Source organism: Eutrema salsugineum, unplaced genomic scaffold, assembly GCF_000478725.1.
Source record: "Eutrema salsugineum unplaced genomic scaffold, Eutsalg1_0 scaffold_6, whole genome shotgun sequence".
Classification (NCBI taxonomy): Eukaryota; Viridiplantae; Streptophyta; class Magnoliopsida; order Brassicales; family Brassicaceae; genus Eutrema; species Eutrema salsugineum.
The window spans coordinates 7,577,096-7,590,573 of NW_006256547.1; the positions used below are offsets into that span (position 1 = coordinate 7,577,096).

General features: G+C 33.6%; 3 protein-coding genes across 3 annotated transcripts; 2 read left to right on the top strand and 1 right to left on the bottom strand.

The window, feature by feature from the left end:
- Positions 1 to 109: 109 nt before the first annotated feature.
- LOC112083422 (glutathione S-transferase T3-like) lies at positions 110 to 988 on the bottom strand. The gene has a single exon (XM_024151447.1). The coding sequence runs from the start codon at positions 986 to 988 to the stop codon at positions 110 to 112; it is 879 nt and encodes a 292-aa protein (XP_024007215.1).
- A 4,836-nt stretch (positions 989 to 5,824) lies between these two features.
- On the top strand, positions 5,825 to 7,159 carry LOC112083423. Its single transcript, XM_024151448.1, has 2 exons — positions 5,825 to 6,644; positions 6,750 to 7,159. The coding sequence occupies exons 1-2, from the start codon at positions 5,825 to 5,827 to the stop codon at positions 7,157 to 7,159; spliced, it is 1,230 nt and encodes a 409-aa protein (XP_024007216.1).
- Positions 7,160 to 10,319: 3,160 nt separating this feature from the next.
- LOC18012654 lies at positions 10,320 to 12,433 on the top strand. Its single transcript, XM_006395787.2, has 4 exons — positions 10,320 to 10,432; positions 10,935 to 11,198; positions 11,374 to 11,532; positions 12,126 to 12,433. The coding sequence occupies exons 1-4, from the start codon at positions 10,424 to 10,426 to the stop codon at positions 12,357 to 12,359; spliced, it is 666 nt and encodes a 221-aa protein (XP_006395849.1). The 5' UTR covers positions 10,320 to 10,423; the 3' UTR covers positions 12,360 to 12,433.
- The last annotated feature ends 1,045 nt before the right edge of the window (positions 12,434 to 13,478 follow it).

Here is a 13,478-nt window from a genome sequence, read left to right on the forward strand (position 1 = left end):
AATATATTGAAATTTCATAAACTTTAACAAAGTAAACAAGAGAGACAAGTGATAAAGAGAGACATTTAACAAAGTACCAAAGTACCAACTTTAAAAAAAAGTTCATACATCACTTAAGCAAATCATTAATTATCTTGTTTTTAAGAAGTATTTCATTCTCATTGAGTGGCCCTGTTTTAGCTAAGAGTCTTTCAAGAACTCTTTTGTCAGTTATCTTGTCTTTCAGTTCCAAGTCTCGTTGTTTGATTTCCCACAAACTTGCGAAGTCCTTCACCTCCTTCCCTCCGGTTGTCTTTTTTGCTTTCGCCTTGGACGCCTTGACACCAGGTGGCCGAGCCTCAACGAAGACATCATCGGCAACTCTTTCATGAACCGAGCTGGAGGAGTTAGCCGAGTCTTCAACTTTTCTTCTTTTGGCCTTCTCACCATCCTTGGAAGCAGGATTGAAGCTGCTGCACCATTTCTGGTCATGCCTGAGCTCCCTCCATGCATGCTCGAGGGTGAACTTGATGAGATAATCATTGAAGAATATCTCATGGGCTGCCTTCATGACGTCGTTTTCGTTTTGGCCGCTTGTCCTCTGCTTTTGTGCAGCCTCGTACGCACCAACGAATTTGCAGACCTGGTCGTTGAGACGACCCCATCGCTGCTTACACTGAGACTGGCCTCGTCTTGGTAGTCCGATCAGGTCATCACTTCCATTATAATAGACTTCAATCCTCTGCCAGAATGCACCAGCCCGTTGTTCGTTCCCCACAATAGGATCCTTGCTCGTATTGAGCCATGCGCTTATGAGGACGAGGTCTTCCTTCGGAGTCCATTGCTTTCTGGCTGTAGTAACCGTAGGTTCATCAGATCCTTGTGTACTAAACACAGGAAAGTCTGATGATCCAAGTTCAGTACAAGGCGAGTAATTGTCAGGAGGTATCTGACTAGTTAGAAGGTTAACGAATCCTTCAGACTGAGAGAAAGCGTTTTGAGAATCCATGAAGTTGAAAAAAGAAAGATGGAATTTGAAAGAAGAAAGATGGAAGATGAAACAAGGAATATGGAAGATGAAACAAGGAATATGGAAGATGAAAGAAGAAATATGGAAAATGAAAGAAGAAATATGGAAGATGAACCAAGGAATATGGAAAAAGAAAGAAGAAATATGGAAGATGAAAGAAGAGTCTTTACGTAAAGAAGCACTTACTAAAACGGGTTTATAGAAACAGGAAGAAGAGTATTTTATGGTTGAGAATTTAAAGTCTTTTAAGGTTTGTCTTTAAGGCTGTTAAGAATTATGGTTGAGTCTTTAAGTCTCCTAAAATTTATGATTGAAAGATGTTTGCTTTAAAGTTTTTTAGTTTAGTCTTTTAAGTGGCATTTATCACACCTAACAAGTCATATCAATTGAAGATCCATTCATCATTTCACCTAAACGATACTAAACCAAACGAACTACCTAAATACAAAGCAAACCTTTTTCACGACACATAACCGACCAACAACAAAACTAGCAACCTAAACAGGTAACAATACAAATCAACTAAACCATTCAAACAAACCAGAGATCTAAACCAAACGAGACATTTTTATGAAAGTAGAGTTACTTACTGACCTGTATTCGGAGACACCATAAGCATGTAGCCGATGCTCCATCAAATAGCCCCAAAGCATTAACCGATGCTCCATCAAATACCCTCACAAAAAAATAAAAGATAGTGAGCATTATCAACATCATAATCATCATTTCAATATGGCAACTAAACAACGACCACAATTATCGAGTAATCATCTACATTTCATCATCATCGTCATCAGCATATCCAGATAAAAACCCCCCAAATTATCCCCATTTTTGAAAATCTCCCAAATGGAAAACCCTAATTTGATCCAAAATGAAATTACTCAATCGACAATCACTCGCAATTAGATTCAAAATAGACCAACGTATGTAATACTGGAACCGTAAGCCCCAATTTTAACCCCGATAAAAACCCCCAAAATTTTTCCCCAAATTCGAAACCCTAATTTCATCGAATACATTCGAAACCAAATTCACAACAATTTCAATTCGTACACAACGAAACATACAAACCACAAGTAGACACAAACAATCTCATCAAATTTCCCCAAAAAAATTCCCCAAAAACAATCCTAAAATTTTTTCCCCAAATCGCAAACCCTAAAAATTGACGATTCGATTTCAAATCAACCACGAAAAGGACGATGAAGACTAACCTGGATGCTACGTATGGATGGACGACGATGGGAAGACCTTTTCACCGATAGTTTTCGCGGCATCGCCGCCGACCACGAAATCGCCTCCAGATCGCCTAGGGTTTTCGAGGAGAAGAAGAGAAAAACGAGAAATGAAAATGGGTTGATTTTTTTTTTGCCCCGAAATTGTTCTCTTTTTTCCAGCCAACCACGTCTCGCCACGTCACCGACGATCCGGTATCACCAGGCTCGTCTGGACGATACGGGCTCATTAAAATTGGGCTATTTTTCTTTTTTTTTTGGTCGATTTCTTCTTGGATATTGGGCTTGATACTCAGCTTAAACCACTGATGTACCTGCTCTTAGTTTGGGTTTGAGTTTCTTTTTAAACTGAAATAATACATAAAACAAAGAAAGAAAGTGGAAGCCATATAATTTTTTTTTCTCTCCTATATACAGAAACATGGCAGTAGCTGCAAAGTGTCGAGGGCATGTCTTTTAGCCTTTGATATGTTTATAAAAAAAAGTTTACTTTAGAATATATTTTTAGTTAATGATATTGAAAGATAAATTGGAAAGTGGAATTAAAATTATAACTAAACACATTAGTCTATCGGTCAAATTAAAAAAAAGTTTAACTGAATGGTTGGATTAAATTTGGGTTTGTTTGAACTTTTTTTTGTAGTTTTAATGTCACAAATTTGGAGATATTTTAATTAATAAACTCTAAGTAATCAATTATTTCTTATTTTAATTATAGATTTAATAGCTAAAAAATTCTTAAATATAATTTTTTTTATAATACACATGATGGTCTCACAAACATAAATCATCTCTTTTTAAGTATTACACATGGTCTTCATACGAATAAGTTAACAAATAGGTTTATCTTTTGCATTGAAGAGAAACTTAACTGAATAGTTGGATATAGGTATTGTTTCCTATATTTTATTATTAGTATTTTTGATTTCTAATTTAACCGTTTCAAATTATTGATATTTTAATTAATAAATTCTTAGTAAATAATTAAATTTTCTCTAAATGTAAATATATTTTTGATAATACATGTGATAATCTCAGAAACGTAAATCATCTCTCCTTAAATAATAGACACGTTGTCTTCATACAGATAAGTGGAAAAACTGGTTTATTTTTTGCATTGAAGAGAAACTTAATTGAATAGTTGGATACAGATTTTGGTATTGTTTCCCATTTTTCATTAGTAGTATCTTTGATTTTTTATTTTATTTTTAGTTTAACGATTTCAAATGATATATTTTAATTAATAAATTTTAAGTAAACAATTAAAACATATTGTTTAAATAATTCAGTTAATAATTAAAAAAAAATGTAAAACTGTTATTGATAGTACACGTAATAATCTTACAAACGTAAATCATTATTTTTAAGTGTAATGTAGTAAAATTGTCTTTATATAGGATAACACGTTGGTTTAAATTTAATTGAATGGTTAAAGATAAACTTTACTTTGATTTGTTTTTGTCACAGTCTAAATTATTAGTATTTTGGCTTTTTATTACCTGCTTTTATCTTATATTCAAACTAATGATATTTTTATTATGAGCTTCTTGCATATATGACCTCAAAATTGAAGTCAAATGCAAATCTAACTTCTTTTTTCTCCCTCTTCAATATTAACCAATTTCTCCCTACTTTCTCCCTAAAGCCACATATAATAACATAAATGCCATTATATTTATAATTATCGAATTTTTTAGGTAATTCGAAAAAAACATACCCATCCTAAGCTATTTTAAGTATTCACGAAAATGCCATCATCTTCAATTTCGCCAACTACCATTACCAACCAAAATGGAAGCTCTTAATGCTTGCTCATCTGCACTTGAAGCTCTAAATGCTTATTTGGCCGCTCAAACTTCATTCTATCTTCAAATTTTTATATGGTTTCATCTAAAAATCTCTTTCTTAGTCGACATTGATATGTTTGAATTCGCAAATCATATATTTTGTGAGATTCTTGGATAACCGAGTTCTGGGCTGGTTTCCTTTCCGTGCATCTCAAAAATTCTGAACTTCTGTCAAAGTTAATCGAGTTCAAATTGGAAGGAGGTAAACATCTAAATCTTTTCTTTAACATTGGGCTATGTTTCGCGAAAGTAGACTTCTTTTACAGTCTGCTAGTCAAATTTTTTTTTTAATTTTTATTCTTGTTTAGAAGGTATATTTCCTTTACCTGTATTAATTTTGTATGCTTATGTGTTATACATTAATAGTTATAATTTTTGTAGATTTGAACGGTAATTGGCACATATTAGCAGACTTCATAAGAAGTCTGCCACTGAAGTCTGCCTGTCGAAGGAGAATAACACAGCAGACAACACTTGAAGTCTGCCTAATTATTTTAACAAAAAATTCGTTTTCGAATTAATGGTATATGCTAAAATAAATATATTGTTTGGACATGTTGTTCTGCCTTTCTTGGTTCCATATACGTGAGTTTCACGTTGATATGTGTTATAATTAGAAAGTGATGAATTTTCTTGAATGTTTAGACGTTTAGCCGATTATAGCAGACTTCTTTAGAAGTCTGCTCTATGTTACTTGGAAAACACGGTTTATCTTGTGTGGTTTACCTTTTTTGTAGATGGCGGCTCAGTTGCCTGTTGTATTTGGAGAATGGGTTATGAGTGCTCAGTCGTGGCATTTTGAGGTGGATAATCGCAAAGGAGGGAGGTTGTTCTTCTTGAATGATGGTTGTACACATGGAGAACTCGTAGCTATGGCTCTAGATGATTACATGCTGGATGGAAATACGGACAGCGTGTCTATCACTTATGCATTGCCAGATTCAATGTTAGCAAACATGGCTCCGGATATCCCTCCTATGCATATTACTAATGATAGACAAGTACAGAGCTTGATTGGGCTGAGTAAGACGCATGTTATACGTCTTTGTGTATCTAGTCGCAAGGACAATGATGGACGTACTGGTGGTGTTGATGCTGCTGATGGGTGTTCTGTTGAAGGTGGGAATCAAAATACTGAGGAAGGTGAAGATGAAAATGTCGATGAATATGATGATGATGAGATAAACGAGAACATCAAAACCGATTCAGTAAAGGAGGAAGACAGTACTGACTCTGAGGGTCAGGACTCTGAGGATCAGGACTACAGCCAATATGGGAAAGTGAAGGATGAGGATTCAAATTCTGATTCAGAGGGTGAGGGTGAGTGGATTGAAGAACCGGTGAAGGCTCCTCAAAGAGTATATGAAAGAAATTGGGTTGACAAAATAAAAGTAAACGGAAGTTTTGCTACAAAAGACGACCTGATTTCTGAGATCAGGTTGACGGCTGTTATGTTGAAGTTTGCATTCAGAGTTGATAAGTCATCAAGACGTCTGTTTGTTGCTAAATGTGCTGTTAAAGGATGCCAATGGAGAGTTAGAGCAGCTGTAAAGAACGAAGCAAAGACGTTTTGGGTCACTAAATATGTCAAAACTCATACCTGTTCAGTTTCAGATCGGTTGGCTCACTGAAAACATACGACTCCAAGATACATTGGAAAGTTATTTATAGAGCGTGTGGGAATAATTGATGGGATTACTGCAGAACACATCAAAGATTCAATGCAGACGATGTTTCAATTGAAAATAGACTACACAACTTCGTATAGAGCTTTGATGTATGCACAAGAATGTGTGAGGGGAAGCCCTGAGGATGGATATAGCCGACTGCCTTCTTATTTGCGTCTGATCGCTGAAGCGAATTCGGGTACTATAACTGCCCTTGAACGCGACAGTCAGAATAGGTTCAAGTACCTATTCTTAGCCTTCAGAGCCTCCATAGCTGGTTTTCAATATCTCAGACGGGTCATTGTTGTCGATGGGTGTCATCTGACTGGAAAGTATGAAGGGACTCTGCTAGTGGCCACAGCACAAGATGGTAACTTCCAGATATTTCCACTAGCTTTTGGAATAGTGGACTCTGAGAATGATCACACATGGGAATGGTTTTTTAGAAAATTGCGGGAGTGTTTTACAGACGAGTATCCATTGGTGATAGTTTCAGACCGGCATCATTCCATTAAGAAGGCATGTGAGACTGTATTACCATGGGTAACACGCGATATCTGCTATTATCATCTGCAACACAATATTGTCACTAAGTTTAAGGGGAACCATCTTATGTACTTAGTCAAACGTGTTGCGTATGCATATACGGTACATGATTTTAACCGTTATATGGACGAGATAAGGCATATAAAACCTGACCTTGCAACGCACCTGGAGGAGGCTGGCATTCAGTTGTGGTCAAGAGTTCACTTTCCAGGTGATAGATACAATATAAAGGCGAGCAACATCGCAGAGTCTATCAACTCTGCTCTCAAACAGGCACGGGGATTTCCCATAGTATTCCTGTTGGAGTACTTACGGGCGAAGCTAACAAAGTGGTTTTGTAAAAGGCGGGAATATGCTTTGAGTCTTCCAACCAACCATACTCGAGGAGTTGAATATTAGTTGGCAATTCGTTTACATTATGCTGATAAGTTGACGGTTGAAGGCATAGATGGTTGGCGATTCAATGTGAAAGGAGGATCACATAACTGTGTCGTTGATTTGGAACTTCGAAAGTGTGGGTGTGGCGTGTATGATATTGAGAAAACACCTTGCACTCATGTTATAGCCGTTTCAGATGCAATGCATATGCATCTGGCCACTCTTCTATGCCCGACATACTCTAAAGATTACTTGTATGCAGCGTACTCGCATAATATATATCCTCCAAGCATTGCAATGAAAACCGATGAAACAACACAATGTCTACCTCCGGATGTCCAACGTAAAAAAGGCAGGCAGAGGAAGTCAAGATGGCAAACTTGGCTGGAAATTTCGAGGCATAAGCAAAAGAAACCCCGTAAGATCCACAAGCAGTACAGTTGTTCGAAATGTCACCAACCAGGACATACTTGACCGGATTTTGTAAGTGTTATGTTACCTCATACTTTAAGGGTTTAGGGTCGAAGTTAATTTCCTCTGTTTTTTTTTTTTGCAGACGTTGAAGTCAAGATAAAATCCTAAAACTACAATAGCAGACTTACACTGAAGACTACTACTAGAAGTCTTCTACCGTAGTCTGTACAAGAAGTCTGCTTCACCAGGTAAGGGAAACACTACTGAAATATGTCTGTTTAATGTCTATGTACGATCATTCTTAATTATTGTCATAAACATGCGATATAATAAGCTATGATTAGGGTAAACCTTAGAGTACGTGAATTATCACAAAAGCCACACTAGTCTATTACAAGCGTTTAGCCTCCAAAACATACAACCACACCATTGTTCTAAATATTACTAAACAAACTGAAATTAGTTAGGAACATTACAGTTAAATAAGAGAACAACAATTCTGGCAGGTTAACCAAAAACACAAAGTAGGATATCAGAACCTCGATTAGCAAGTGCTTCTTTCACTCCAGCAATTTCACTCTGAATGAACCCTATGAACTCCTCGATCTCGCTAATGGTCTTCTCGGTTGCAGCAAGGCGATCCTCCAATGCATACAGCCGATTCTCATATGATTGCAGAAGGGCTGTTCGGTTGTCACGGAACATGTTTTCGCTCTGCTTGTCAATTCGTATTTGAAGAATGGTCAGCTGCTCTTCAATGGCTAGATCCCACCATTTGGAGATGTGACCCGGTTTATCCTACACATATGACAAACGAAAACTTCAGTTATACTCGATGAATAACATTAAAACTATACACATATTGAGAAAAACCTCATTAAAACTATACACATTCGCCTAATATTTCAGGGCAACTATAGAACTTCTTGCCAAACGTCTCTGGAGCTGTAGACTCTTCCAATCTACATCGAAGGCCGCAATAGCATCGTTCAGGTATCCCAAAGTCTCCATCAGCTTTGGCACACCCGCTGTCATAGCTTGCTTTGAAAGTGAGCTGTTGGTGTAGCTTATCGGCATTACTCTGTAGAGATCAAGCAAACAAACTTGGAAGTTAACAAACAAAAAACTAAAACAGATACGACCACATAATAACTTTGCAGCTAAAAACAAAACAACAAAAACAAGCTTTCCAAACAAATATTTCTTACTCGCTAAACAACAAAATAACAAAAAAGGTAAATCTTGAAATAAAGAAAAAATCGAAATATTTTTACTTACTTGCTCACGGAATCTGTGAAAAAAGTATTTTTACTTAGATCTGTTAAAAAAACAGTAAAGCAAAAGGACAAAAAAACAAAAGAACAATTTTAAAGGACACACCAGTAAACAATAAGATACGGACTAAACAGAGAATGTAATGGCGAATAACTCACAGATCTGGAGAGATAACTAAGAACGATGAAGACGCCGGCTGAGATCTGCAGCAACAATATATGTAGTGATATATATGAAACAACATATGCATCAGAAACAGAAAAAAAGAGATGAGGAGCGCCAGGAAAGGCTTACTGCGAGAGAGAGTCGCGGCGAGAGAGACCAGAGTGCAGCGCCGTTTTACAGTGATCTAGGTTTTTTATTTATGGTAACGATTGGTAAGTTTTTTTATATACTATGTTAAAAATTCCGGTTAGGTTAATTATTCTGGTTTGACTAGGCTTCGATCTGTAGTCTGCTGAGCAGACTGATAAAGAAGTCTGCAGCCCTAGTTTAAAACTTTTCACTTTTTATGTTTATCCTAGATGGTTAAAAATGATTCTATTTATTAAATTATAATTTTTCTAGATCATACTTGTTGACATTTGATTTATAGAAACAAACTTCAGTTTACATTATTTTTATATAACTTTTAAATTTAAAAATAAGATTTAATAATATAGTAGACTTCTTTATCAGTCTGCTGAGCAGACTTCATTAGTATTGGCAGACTTCGAAGGGTTATAATCGTAATTGAGACATCCGTTTTATTGTTTACTCATGTAGGAGATAATGGTAATTTCTCTACCCCTCTGACCTATTTTTGCAATAGGTTGAATTTGAGATATACTTTTACATTTGGAATCAAATTGTGGCCTATTTTTAGCAATTCCCCCTTTTATTATCTTAACAAATTGTTTTGTCTTTTGCATCAAAAGAGAAACGTAACTGAATTATAGATTTTTAATATTAGTATTTTTAATTTTTAGTTTAACCGTTTTAAATTTTGGATATTTTGTATTAATAAATTATAAGTAAAAAAGTTAACAATTAAAATTTTCTTTAAATGTAAAACTGTTTTTGATGATACACGTGACAATTTTACAAACGTAAATCATCGTTTTTATAGTGTAATATAGTAAAATTGTCTTTATATAGATAAGATAACATATCGTTTTATCAGTCAAACCAAAGAGAAGTTTAATTGAATGATTGTTTTTTTCTTTAAGTGTAGTGCTAGGATGTGCTGAACTTGAATTTGACTATGACAGAATACAGCATCTTTCTAACTAATCAATATTTTTGTTCATCTAATAAGTTGAGTAAATTGCACTAAGATACAATGGTGATTATGTATTGACAACCTGTTGATTCTTGCTGTTAAGTACGATAATATATTGTGTTTTGATAGTAATATACTATTTGCACTGCAAGCGGTTTATCTTCGACATCTAATATTCCTATGTATGTGTATGTGCAAAATGATATCATTCTAAATTGAATAAGCTGGTTTCCTTGGAAATTTCGGAGTAAATATAGGAAGCTTTGCTTACCTTTATCGCACCATCTAAATTATAAAGACTACCTTTTTGCCCCTCAAAGTCAAATTGTGTCCACTCAATTAAATTATTATAATTTGCAAAATAATGATATCATTAGTGGATTTCATTTGATGTAGGCTTATTCGGAAAAAATGATAAATTTTGAAGGTTAAAAACTTAAAAGTTAATATTACTTAAGACATCTTTCACATTCCCGCCTGCCATCCATTTTAGGTATAAAAGAGCCACAGTTATTGTTGACTCTTTAGACTTTTGATTTTTCCATTATTTAATGAATTATAATTTTTTTAATTATAATTTCCTTATTTAATTTATAATTTCTCGCAGAACACAATATACAATTAATTGAAACATTCCTAATATCACTTTTTATTATTTACATTTCCTTTGCCTTCTCCTATTTATTCACACTAAATCACTTCTTTTTTGCTTTTCGCTTTCTCCTTCTTCTCTCCCAAGAACCCTGCTGAAACTGATCGATTGAAGGAACTCAGTTTCACAAAGCCAAATGAATCTGGTACACACCCTTTTATACATTTTTCGATTAATTTCTGTTTATCCCTTGTTTTTAATTCGACATCAATTCATCATCATAATCCCAGTAGGTTAGGAAAAAAAATACAGATTTCATTGGGATAAAATCTCACTTTTCATGCAAACAAAGAACAATTTCTGCAGAATTTTATCCTTATAACAATATAATTTGTTTTATATCCCTTCAATTCAAATTTGTAGTTCTTCATTCAGTTTCATTGAAGTTCGAAATTTCTGCAGATTCCATCCTTCAAAATTTATAAGTTTTTTATTTATTGTAATTCAAGTTTCAAATTAGTTCATATATAAACTCACTATATTCTCAAAAAATTATACAGAGTTTAAATTAAACAAAAAAAAAAAAAGTATTTTTTTTTTAATTTTCTTCATTCAACAATTTATAAATTCATTGTAAATCTCAATAAAGTTTCCACGGTTCTTCAAATTTCACAAGAAAAATCTAAATTTTAAAATTTTATTTGCAGAATGAAAAGAGAAGAGTTGATGATGAAGATTGGATTGAGACACTATTAAGTTTAGAATTCTTTGGGATATGTATGAATCATAAGTATCTTCGCAAGAATGAGAAGAATGTCTTTTGCATTGACTGTAATGTCGCAATCTGCAGACATTGTTGCAACACAGAAGCTCATTTTCTCCATCGTCGTCTTCAGATCTGCAAATATGTTTATCAAGATGTGCTTCGTCTTCTCGATATTCAAAACTACTTCGACTGCTCCGAGATTCAGGTTTTTATTTCAAAATCATTATAAAACTAATCAAATTTTATTTGATACGACCTGAGTTTTTCAATTTCTGTTTTGATCGAATTTTCAGAGTCTATAAATTCAAATTAATTTGGTTATCATTTTTTTGGTTCTGCTTTTTGGCATTGGTTGGCAATAATTTATTTGTGGAAAAAAGACATATAAAATAAATGGAGAAAAGGCAATACATTTGAATTCAAGGCCACAAGCAAAAGATGCAAGACCTTCAACAAAATCCAAAAATGGAGCTTCATGTGTGACTTGTAAAAGATATATTCAAGACCACCCCAATCGATTTTGCTCTATCTCCTGCAAGGTAATACATGATATTTCAATTTCAATTTTATTAAAGTTTGTTTCCTCTATGATTTTTTTTTTTTTGTTAGTCTATTGTTAACTATCCATCTCTTACCTTTTTATAATTAGTTATCAAAGGTAAAAAAAACACTGCTACACAGAATAATCTTGAAATACTAAAAGAAAGCTAGTCTTTAGTAGAAAAATGAGGCATATATTTTGACATTCAAATACAGCGATTTTTTTTTTCGTTTTAGAGTATATTCAAATAATTGTTTAAGAAGTGTTTCATTTTTTGTCAACGATAAGCAATATGCGGGTTTAGTTTTCTAAAACTCATAAATTTGTTTTGGAAGAACACATAAAAATTATTTCAATAATTAATTGCGTTTAATACTTTGACACGTAATCGACATTAACATAGGACTATAATTTTGGTAAAACAGTTAATTTGGAACCATTATGTTTGTATACACGTCATAAACACGTTTCAAAAACGTGAAATTCGCAGTATTCCGTTTAGAGTCAAATACAGTAATTTTTTTGAGTTCAGAGTATGCTCAAATAATTGAAGGAGGTTTGTTTTATTCATGTTTTTGTTTTGTTTTGTAGATTTCAACTCCTTCGAAAAAGCATAAGTTATGTTTATCTCCAAAATTGGAACAAAGTGTTTTGGATAAAGAACACTCTAATCAAGATGGAAGCTTAGAAGAGAAAAAATCGTGCACATCATCACTCACTGATGTTTCAGAAGACTCGGAGGTTTTATTGAGTAATTTCTCAATGAGACCACTCATAAGAATACTCAAGAGAAAAGGAATTTCTCGAAGATCTCCTCTTTACTAATTTTTTTTTTTCTTTTGGATTTTGTTATCAAAGCCATACAATATTTGTATTTTCTTTCTGGAAAGGATATTATATCGAGAGATCAATATGATGTTTAAAAAATAATAACTTATGAAAAATGAAGAGTAGGGGTCTGGCCAGAAGAAGACCAAACACACACACACACACATAAAAGAAGTAGTAATGTGTATAGTGTAACGGCTTATGAGTGATTTATTTATTATTCATCATGCAGAAAAGATAGGTATGGGCCCGAAAAGTTTCCAAAGTTTGGTGTTCATGAGATTATGTTGATTCCCTAGAACCCACAAATAAGAAATGTGAATATTATGCAGTGTTATTCTTAATGCTTTTAAGAAATGTGAATATTTTGCAATATTATTCTTAATGCTGTTTAGGGAAAAACTGGTAATGACGAAGATATAAGCATACATTACATCAAATGATCACGATAATGGTCTCTGGCAGCCTGTTTATTTTTATTTTTTATTATAACAGACAGCTTTTTTCCAATTAAAATAGTATTACCCATCATTATCATTTCCTCTCTTTATTATTTATGATAATATATTCAAATAAACTAATGTTAAGAATTCATAACTTTCAAGAGAGAAGCACTGATTGACAAAACAAAGAAGAAGTACGTTAGTATAATACAGTATAACTGCGATTTTTTTTTCGAGTGAATTTTATTCAATTTTTGGAGTGTTAGTATAACCGCAATTATTATACGAAAATTTTAAATCAATATTTTGGCATGCTATAATTTCTTTTAAAAGATATCTGAAATTGAAGACAATATAATATAAACATAATGGTGACCAAATAAATAACTAATCAGACTGTATCTACCACCATATAAAAAATGAAATTTATCAGACCCAGCAAGTATTGTATTTTAATCAGATACATGTATAATGAATGAATTGTTTAGTGAAAAAAATATCATTTAGAAAACAATTAAAGATATATATATATATATATACTGATTATTGACCACCTGGGCCTCATTAGTCAACATGGCGCGTTTATTGGGTCAAGAGACCTTTGTCGCGATATTTGTCTCGAACAAAATAATATAAAACAAAAAACATTAAACAAGACTATAATTATCCTTTA